General features: G+C 37.7%; 1 protein-coding gene across 1 annotated transcript in view; it reads right to left on the bottom strand.

Moving 5' to 3' along the window:
• Window positions 1-1,079: 1,079 nt before the first annotated feature.
• Window positions 1,080-11,030, bottom strand: part of LOC134742082 (splicing factor 3B subunit 1) — a 31,979-nt gene continuing 22,028 nt past the window's right edge. Inside the window, exons 14-21 of the mRNA XM_063675015.1 lie at window positions 10,322-10,480; window positions 7,717-7,905; window positions 7,142-7,324; window positions 5,768-5,946; window positions 5,160-5,405; window positions 4,557-4,769; window positions 4,098-4,314; window positions 1,080-3,220 (exon numbers count right to left, since the gene is read on the bottom strand). Coding sequence (XP_063531085.1) covers window positions 3,062-3,220; window positions 4,098-4,314; window positions 4,557-4,769; window positions 5,160-5,405; window positions 5,768-5,946; window positions 7,142-7,324; window positions 7,717-7,905; window positions 10,322-10,480 — 1,545 coding nt within the window. The 3' untranslated portion in view covers window positions 1,080-3,061. The remainder of the gene's footprint in view (window positions 3,221-4,097; window positions 4,315-4,556; window positions 4,770-5,159; window positions 5,406-5,767; window positions 5,947-7,141; window positions 7,325-7,716; window positions 7,906-10,321; window positions 10,481-11,030) is intronic.

The following is an 11,030-nucleotide window of genomic DNA, read 5'->3' as shown; positions in this document are numbered from 1 at the left end:
TTTGAGGAGTTCCCTCGGTTCCTCGTGGGTCTCATCATCAGAACTCGAGCTTGACAAAAATATGTCTTAAAAACTTAAGTTGCTTAACAAACATAAAGAAGTGGACAAATCGCCAAACGTAAACTATGCGTCATTAAAGAGTTCCATTCTGATCATCATCAGCAGTTCCACTTCATCAAATGTCACTTTTTAAAATGAAAATGCTGGATTTGTTCATAAAAATACAAAAATCGCTATATGTATGCCTTTCACATTTGAGGAGTTCCCTCGATTCCTCATGGATCCCATCATCAGAACTCGAGCTTGACAAAAATGTTTCTTGAAAACCTAACTTGCTTAACAAACATAACGAAGAGGACAAATCGCCAAACGTGATCTATGCATCATTGAAGAGTTCCGTTCTGATCATCATCAGCAGTTCCACTTCATCAAATGTCACTTTTTAAAATGGAAATGCTGGATTTGTTGATAAAAATACAAAAATCACTATATGTATGCCTTTCACATTTGAGGAGTTCCCTCGATTCCTCATGGATCCCATCATCAGAACTCAAGCTTGACAAAAATGTTTCTTGAAAACCTAACTTGCTTAACAAACATAACGAAGAGGACAAATCGCCAAACGTGAACTATGCGTCATTAAAGAGTTCCGTTCTGATCATCATCAGCAGTTCCACATCATCAGATGTCACTTTTTTAAATGTAAGTGCTTGATTTGTTGATGAAAATACTAAAATCACTATATGTATGCCTTTAACATTTGAGGAGTTCCCTCGATTCCTCATGGATCCCATCATCAGAACTGCTTTTTGACAAAAACGGGACCAATCTGTATGTATATACTTACAATCAAAAAAAGAATTTTCAAAATCGGTCCAGAAATGACGGAGTTATGGAGTAACAAACATTAAAAAAAAAAAAAAAAAACAACCGAATTGAGAACCTCCTCCTTTGAAATCTTGAAGTCGGTTAAAAAATTAGAATATTTCGATTTTCAAATGACGAAATGATAACATTTTAATCTTCTTTCTAGTAACAGGTACTTACAAGATGTATTTAAGGATAATTAAGAGACTTAATCTTTTATACTCTTTATTCTTAACAATTTTACCTAATATTTATGAGTCAAATAACCTCACAGGTTTACTAGTACAGGCAGAAAATACACGGTACAGACAGATAATAAGACGGAGTTATTGTACTCGTAAAGAGCGTATTTCATTCGTGAAAGTAAATGATCTTTTGTAAGACTTATTATGTTAGTGACTGACCAGATTTTATAGAAGTCAATTACATTGTTATAAACAACTGGTTACATTACATGTCATATGGGTAACTAAGTTTTGAATGTTTTTTTTGGTGAAATGAGATGTTATAATAAAATGAGATATCTTATATTTCCAATGTAGGTAGGTGCTGTCAACATGACTAAAAGTGCCGCTGCCGCGCACAATAGTACTTTATTGTCGAGGCTCGGAAGTAGCTACTTGCTGGCTGAGGATTCGTTTTAAACGGACGACCTTGGGAGTCCGTTTAATTGAATCCGAAGCCAGCATGTAGCCTTCCAGCCGAGTCATATATAGTGCTTTTCTCAAAAATGGCGCAATAAATACAAATATAATATAATTTTTTTACAGAAGCAACGTTCTGATGTATATATTCTCACAGAAAAAAGTAAAAAGATTTGCTTTGCCGCCTTTTTATTTTTTAAATTAAAAATAGAAGTGTATTTTTCTGCTGAAAATACGCCAACCTATTTGAGACACCTAAATAGTCGCGGTACCAACATTATAATAATAAGTACTGATCATCTGTTTGGCTGTTTAATGGACCCATGCCTTCATTTGATATGGCCACTTCAACTTTTTAAAAGTTTGAAACTCGACAAATAATGGAATTTGTATGCAACATTGCAGTCCCGAAATCGAGACTACAATGTTTTTTACTTTTTAATTATTTGACTGACCATAAACTACGCACTTCGCGACCTACTTTTTACCCGGCAACGTCGACTTTGCCGTCCATTTTTGAGAAGTAGTACATTATTGTCGAGACTCGGAAGTAGCTACTTACTGGCTGAGGATTCGTTTTAAACGGACGACCTTGGGAGTCCGTTTAATTGAATCCGACGCCAGCAGGTAGCCTTACAGCAGTCATATATAGTGCTTTTCTCAAAAATGGCGCAATAAATACAAATATAATAGAAATATTTTACAGAAGCAACGTTCTTATGTATATATTTTCACAGAAAAAAGTAATAAAATTTGCTTTGCCGCCGTTTTATTTTTTAAATTTAAAAATAGAAGTGTATTTTTCTGCTGAAAATACGCCAACCTATTTGATCATAAATCATTTATTTCGTGATAAACTTACATACTAGCATTACAAGGAAAATTAAAAAAAAAACATATTTGCAGTGTTTACCACGAAATGGGCTCGCCTCAGCATAATGCCGACCCAAGTGTCGGCGCTGATCTTCCGGCGAGACACCTAAATAGTCGCGGTACCAACATTATAATAATAAGTACTGATCATCTGTTTGGCTGTTTAATGGACCTATGCCTTCATTTGATATGGCCACTTCCAACTTTTAAAAAGTTTGGAACTCGACAAATAATGGAATTTGTATGCAACATTGCAGTCCCAAAATCGAGACTGCAATGTTTTTAACTTTTTAATTTTTTGACTGACCATAAACAACGCACTTCGCGACCTACTTTTTAACCGGCAACGTTGACTTTGCCGTCCATTTTTGAGAAAAGATTTTTTATTTCTTTCAAATTTTATAAATCATACATTAGGTACATCTTTATCGACGTTTGCGTACTATTTTATATTGCCGTCGCGCATGGAGGTCACTAACAATCACACTTGCATGACGATTATATGAAACTCTTCGTGCACAGCGGCTACACTTATGCATGAACAGCAACTATAGCTATTGACAAAATAAAATATAAACATTTAAACAAGTCTTTTAAATTATTTAACTCTCGGCAAAATAAAACCATAAGTATAGTGAATAGCATCACGCACTATAAATGTGTAGACTGTGTTATTGTTACAGCAAGTAATCTAATTCATATCGTATAAAGTGATTGTTTGGATCGTTTTGTATCCGCGGGTACCCGGCCACGAGCGCGTCCTGGCCGCCGATGTACAGCGTGTTGTAGATCTTCCAGTAAACGTCGCGGACTTTTCTGGCTGGATGAAATAAACCCTGGAAAAAGCAATAGTATTTAGGCTAGTGGCAGTTTTACGTAATTTTCTCATAATTACTTACTATCTTAATCTTGATAATACAAACAAGTACATCTAGTGTTGGAAAAGGCATTCAAGAATAAAATCATTGCTTGAATAAGATTCGTAAGAATAAAATCATCTCGATTTTATTCCCGTCAAAATTATTCAAATAATTTTGGTCGGGAATAATTCGTATGAGAAAATAATGAATGAGAATAACTTATTCTTACTTAATCAAATAAATACAGAGTGTTTATTTAGTCACCTGCAATAATAAACGGGCTGAATATATAGGTCATACTGAGCAACTGTTACTACGGGACCAACCCCTATAGCAAAAAAAATAAAAATACTCTCCCATAGAAAATGTCAAGGTCAGACAATCAAAATGTATGAAACAGCCAATTTTTTTTCGCGATTTCGGGGTTGGTTCTGTAGTAAAAGTTGCTCGGGTATGACCTAAAGCGCTAGTCTAGTGTTTAAGCTGAGTTCTGAACACGGTCGAGCGGAGGCGACCATGTGAAACAAATGCAAACGTTTGCGAGCGAGCGGCCTCATTGCACAGCACACTATTCAAATGTCTCGGAAGTTCGACGCCACGCTACACGCCGTACACGCGGTACACGCCCCACCGAACTCGCCGGTGTTACTTTCGCCAGACCGTACACGTGAGAAGTTTTCGAAATTATTCCACGTGCCTTTGTGAAAGTTTCCAATATTACTTACTTGTAACGCGTACTGCAGTAGCGCCGCTGTGCTTTGGTCACTGATGCCTTACACTCATATTTACAAAAACATGGGAACATTCCGAAATTATTCCAAGTTACTTGAAAGTTTCCAACATAATGACTCACTTGTAACGCGTACTGCAGTATCTTGATGGGCCCTAGCGCGACGCGCATGCCCTCGACGGCGTCCATGAAGGCCTGCACTAGATGTGGCGACGTCTCGAAGATGTTGGGCCACACGTGGTTGAGCAGGTGCACCAGCGCGTCCTCGCACCCGAACCCGTACACGCCGAGCGCCATGTGCTTTATCGCCGCGCACGCCGTTTGTCTGTGCACTAGATCTCTGCAAAGTATAATGGTATACGACGTGACGTAACAATATACTCTTCAAAATATCAGATGTGGGTGTAAAATTAAAGAAAAAGTAATTTTCTTTCACATTTAAAATATCCACGCCAAAGACCATAAAAGTCAGCTAATTTCAGCCTTATTTCAAATTAAGGAGAATTATATGTTCCGGAAGTCAACAGGGCAAACGAGCTCAGGACGATTTAAGGCGTTATTAGCGTAAATATGAATACCAACCTATCCATAAGAGCATCTTCGAGCAACGGGCACACGGCGTAAATATAATCCTTGCCCATTTCGCCGATGTACTCGAACAAGAAGGACAAGGACTTCAGCACGCCGTTCTGGACGTTCAGCTCCGGCACCCGGTACTCGTTCATGAGAGCCGGCAATACTGTGAACGGTGAGCACGTCTCGGCGACAATCGCAATGGCGACTGTTGTGCACACTCTGAAATTAATATAAATAGATATTATAACTGCCTACTATTAAAAACGGGTTATTTACCTTATATTATTATTTGTTTTTATAAGTTCTCGATATTTCGGCACTGTTGCAATGTCTTCTTCACGTAATAACCGATGATGGTAAATAATACCCCATTTTTAGGGTTTCGTAGAAACCTTTATAATTTCGCCATGTCCGTCCGTCTGTCTGTGTATCCGTCCGCGGCTTTTTAATAGTAGTTGTTATATAAATTACCAAGTTAGTAGTACAGTAGTAAAGTTAGTAGTAGTACACACAAGTTATTAATTAAAAAAACGCTTTTGTTGACTTTTGCATTTAACCCTGATTAAGAACATCAATTCAAAATGGCTTTAAATGTATCATGTGTCTCACCTGTTTTGTCGCTCCTGAACTTTCAAGTTGTTCAACAAGGTCGCCAGCACGTCGTGAGGTCCAATAGCTTTGGCAATGTAACCGAAGGTGTTAACAGTGGCTCTCCTGATGGCTTTCTTGTGGGCCTTGAGAAGCTCCAACAGCTCGAAACATATTCTCATCCACTCTCTGGCCGAGACAAACTCTGGACCTCTGTCTGCGATACGTCCGACTAGATCAATGCAATTCTCTTGTACTTTTTCGTGCCTGTGAAACAAAATAATCATTAACATCGAGATGGAATGTAGATATTAGATTATGCATACCATACATCAAACAGAGAAATAGTATAACGTTAAATGTTCCTGAAACCTTCGTGACCGTCACATGGGCGTAAGGTGAAAAATTTATTCACTATTCATAATTTTTTGTTATACAATAGTTCATGTAGAAACGAAACGGCCAAGCCACATATTTTGACTAAGGTGTAGAGTTTGTGAAGTTAGGGCTTGTATAGTTAGAAGCTTGGCTCTACGTGAGATCTATGGTCTCGTCTTGGCAACATTTTACATGCAAATGTTTTTGGTGGGATTCGTATTACATAAATAGTTTGTATGTAAATTAATGACCTGTTCTTCAAGATGGGCGTCAATCTCGGTAGTAGATCCTTGATGGGCGGCGTCATTTTGGTCATGCCGATGACGTTCACGATCGCCTTCAGCGCCCCCAGGATGGAACCCAGCACTTCCGGGTACTCTTCACCCAAATATTCGTAGAGGACAACTCCAAGATGACCCATCAATTTTTCCTGGGAAGACAAAAGAAAATTAGTTATAAAGTTATTTCATATTAGCCTATTGACAATGTGCGAAGCCGGTGGAGGGAGAAGTGGCGCTGATGGTCACGGACACACGTAATCTTATGGAATGTCGTAGATTAATGTTAGCGGCAGCCGTTGGAACTAATTTTACTCCATAAGATGTAACGTAGAAAAGCCCACAAAAGGAGGGCAGGACCAGTCGTGCACTCAGCGAATAGGATATAAAGCTGTATAATATATACAGCGAGCTGCAAAATTGCATGGACACATTGCCATGCAACTTTGCGGTTGGGTGTACGTACAAATACAAATTGTAATCAGTGTCAGTTAGCTTGATATCAAAAGTGCGTTTACATTTTAGCGACGGAACGGACGACGTTATATGCATTTAGGTAGATAGAGGCTTCTGTGTTTTAGCACACAAACTAATCACCGATGCAGCTGATTAAAATCGTTATCTATACAGGGTGGCTAAAAAATAAGTGCATTCCCGTTGCCCGGGAGGTTTTGGGATTATACTGAGCAACTTTTACTCTGGGACCAACCACGAAAACGCGAAAAAAAATTTGGCTGGTCCATTTTCTATGGGAGGGTGAATTTTTTTTTCGCGATTTCGTGGTTGGTCCCATAGTAAAAGTTGCTCAGTAAAATCCCAGAATCTCCCTGGCAACGGGAATGCACTTATGTTTTAGCCATTCTGTATAATATATATATCCTTCAAAATTACTAAACTTTTATTTGATTTAGTTTCATAAGGTTGGTATTCCACCAGTCCAATGTGTATTTGCATCTCACATTTTGCTTAATGAGAGAGTGGGACGCAATGCATATTGGGCAAATAAATGTGACAGTTGGAATACCACCCTAACACACAGCTGTTGTCAGCTTTAAGAAGGATTTGTCATGACGTATCGTACTATATTTATCAGTACGGTTTTTACTCACTATTATTTTTAGTCGCTTTTGGCGACATGTTTGGACACTCGTGCCTGAGGATGGATTCCCAAAGAATCCGAAACATGTCGCCAAAAGCGACTAAAAATAATAGTGAGTAAAAACCGTACTGATAAATATTTAGAAATATGTCTCACGATAGTTTAAGTGCGATTACGTATCGTACTGTTTATAGGTAAACAATACGTCATGTTATATTATGTTTATCATGATAACTAGTCGCGTATACCTCCTGACACGTCTTCATGACGACGGCGATGCGCGAGATGAGGTCGGCGGCCTGCTGGCGCACCTTGGCCGACTTGTTGTTCATGCGCCACAGGATGATACCGCATATTTGGGGTAAGTACGGCTTCACGCGCTTGCCGAGCTGGTTTACTATTGTGCCGAACCCGTTCAGCATTACCACATCCTGTGCAACATAAATTGATGATAAAGCTTTCATATGGATATGGATCACATTCAGAAGTAAAGAAGTTATAGCTATGCATCATTTTTTTTATCAAAGAGGACTTCCTTTAAGATTGAGGAAGTACAGTATGTCTTGAATATTTGAGACTGAAAACAAGGCTTGGGTTCTTTCAAGTGTAGAACATGTAGCAATGTAGCAAAATATCAAAAAGATTATTTAATTTGTTTACGCTTATAAATCGTGAGCGGCGCGTCATCGTGAATCTTGTCGGAATTGGCCTGTAGCCGCGCGCGTCACTTGACGTCTTTGATGGTCAAAGGTTAAATCAAAGTATTTAAGAATGACGTAGGTATATAAGATGCTGTAGGTATTAAATAACGCAATTGAATTACTTCTGTAGTCTGTTCTTGGAAGGCATACAGGATGCCGTCAATAAGAGCCTCCTCGAGCTTGGAGTCGATGTCGGCGGCGCCCAGGTTGGCGAGGATCTTCTCGATCGACTCCATCACCATCTTGCGGTACTGCTCGTTGTCGTCTTTGAGATCGTCTACTATTCTGTTAATGATTTCTGAAGCGCCCACCTGTAGAATAAAATAAATACAATAGGGAAGTTTCCTATACTTAAAATAAATTATTTCACACCATGCACGAAATAAAGCACCAGATAATTATTAAGAAAACATAGACATCAGTTATTTTTAAACACAATTACTATTTAATAAATCCAATCGGATAGAAATATAAAAAGTAGGTAAGTTGACCGTGACGTCACTATACTCGTTTTCATACAAATTCCATATTAGCAAATCGTTTTGACAGTTCTAAAAAAGAAGCTGATTTGACTAGTAGGAAAGTAGCCTATTACCAAAGATAGATATAACTCCGTAATAGATGGATACAGTCAAAGGTAAAAACGTGCCTCGAAAATCAAGAAAATTTGATTCTCGATCAGAGGGCGCTACTAGCTTTGGCCTACTGTCGTATAGATGGCGTTGACGGTTTCGTTTGTTATTTAACAATTTTAACGCATATCAGTGAAAGAACATGGGTCAAAATCATAAAAATAATTAATGCAAAAAAAAAAAAATCATTTATCCATATTTAAACACATTTTATCGTATTTTTATAAATCTTCATGATAGATGGCAGTGAATTTACTGGGGTTACAAAATTTACTATGACAGTACCGCTCTATCTTATTATATCCTCTTTGCTATTACATATGGATGGTATAGAACTATTACACAATACACATTGACGTTTCGTGTGTGGGTAACAAGGGCTATATTAGTAAAATATCATCCTTTAAAAATGCAATCAATTAATAAATAAACGCAGATGAAAGGTAAATAATGAATATTTAAATGATTGAGTATTGAATGTTTAATTTTTTAGATCAGTATCAGTACGGTTTCACTCACTATTATTTTTAGTCGCTTTTGGCGACATGTTTTGGACTCTTTAACCCCCGCCGTAATTTAGATCTAATTCCACCAGAACCAAAAATAGACATTTATAAAAAAGGCCCATACTACACGTCGATACAAATCTACAATCATATCCCCAGTTTTATCAAATCAGAAGAAAACAACAATACATTTGAAAAGAAATTAAAACAGCATTTATTAACAAAAGCATATTATACAATAACCGAATTTATGGAAGAAAGGAAATTATAGTCATAGGTCGTCCCACCTACCCCCTCCCCTACGTCCCCTATTGATCGATATGCTCGTAATACATATATATTATAATTATTGTTGTTACTAGTAATAATTTTGTGTTATATCATATACAAAGTTTATATACGTAGTTATAAGTTTGTAAAAGCCACTAGATATAGTTAAGTAACTGTAATTTAATTTAATTATCTGTATTTGCTACACCCTATTCAGGGTCCATGTGATACCATAAGAAATATGTAAATACTACCCAAAAATGTACCATGGAAGCAAGAAATAAATGAATACTGAATACTATCCTTCCTCAGGCACGAGTGTCCGCGCCTGAGGAAGTGTGGGCGTGTGGTATCGTGATAAATATTTTTTCTACTCGTCGAGTATAATCTGTGTATTACGACTTCACATGCAACACTACAACCTTACTCTTTTCAACGTTGGATAGTCTATGGCACTTCCGACTCAAGCATAAGAATTTTATCGATACGGTTTAGTCAATTATAAAAATTTTGAAAATAGAACTTCATACATTTCAGTAAAATATTTCTTGTTTAAGGAGACTCGATTCAATGCAAATTAGTCTACTTAAACACGCTGCTGCGTCGTATCTGCTTTGTGATTGGTTGGCCAACAATTGCTTCATAAGTCATAAACGCGCATGTAGCCCTTCATATAGCAACATCCATATCCTACGAAAACCGCTTAGCGTTGCTTGTTAGCCTCCATAGGCTACGGTGGCCAAAATCGAGAAATCTCAGGTCTCATGAGTTACGAGGAGGTGTCGTTGACCAACCCGCCGGGGGCGCTAGGCCCGGCGGCCGGGGCGCGTACGAGTATGAAGGTATCGCGGATCGCGGCAGCTCGCGTATCTTAGCTGTATACTTTTGGTTTGTTTACTTAAGTATATGGTTCTACTAGTTGAAAGTATTATTTTTTTGTCTCGTAGAAAAAGTATTGTATACAATAGTGATATAATAAAGCTTTTCAATCTCGTACCTTAACTTAAGCAACTCAGCAAGCTTCGTTGCTCAAACACGGTACTCGACTGAAAAGCTCTCTATTATATCACGATTGTATAAAATACTATTGAAATATGTCTCACGATAGTTTAAGTTCGAACACTTTACAATGTTATCATTTAAGTATATTATGGGAATGGAATAGAATATTACGACATTCATTTATTATTTTAGTATGGAAAGGATTAATAAAACAACCTTATCTTACAAGAAGCATCCATGCTACCTTGGAAGACTTTACGCCTTAGTAAATTTTACGCAAATATGTCTAGGTGATTCAAAAGACATAAAAAACTGACCTTATTAGCAATTTCAACCGTAGTGTCAACAAGCTGTCGATAGTTACGCCTGTCGAGAGCCATACGATGGTTCCAGAAGTGCTTGAAGAAGTGTGGTAAGATTTCGTCCATAATGTATTGTGGTTCTACACCGTCGGTGCCGCAACACTGTTTCACTACCTGAAATTATTTGTAAGTTATAGAGAAACAATCGTTACAAAGTATAAAAACTGGCCAAGTGCGAGTCGGACTCGCGCACCGAGGGTTCCGTACTTTTTAGTATTTGTTGTTATAGCGGCAACAGAAATACATCATATGTGAAAATTTCAACTGTCTAGCTATCACGGTTCATGAGATACAGCCTGGTGACAGACAGACAGACAGACGGACAGCGGAGTCTTAGTAATATGGTGCTGTTTTTACCCTTTGGGTACGGAATCCTAAAAATCATGATTTACATTAAAGTGCGTTAATAATTTAGTAAGGTCATGCTGTGAAAGAAACATAGTTTATTTTCTTGTAGGATAGGAGTAGGATTTGCTACAAGTGTTTTTCTTGCCCCGGTGTTTGTCTTAAACCATCTAACTTAAGTCATTTTTTGACAATGTCTGCCGAAGATAGTTTTTTTTAATTGGGAGCTGCAATTTAGCATCGTAATTCAATACAATACACTTTCTTTCAATGGAGTTCCATTGTTCCATAAATTTATTCTTGGTGCAAATGAAACTTA

The sequence above is a fragment of the Cydia strobilella genome, chromosome 6, assembly GCF_947568885.1.
Source record: "Cydia strobilella chromosome 6, ilCydStro3.1, whole genome shotgun sequence".
NCBI lineage: Eukaryota > Metazoa > Arthropoda > Insecta > Lepidoptera > Tortricidae > Cydia > Cydia strobilella.
The sequence above is the reverse complement of the archived record's forward strand: the minus strand, read 5'-3'. Positions and strand labels throughout refer to the sequence as shown.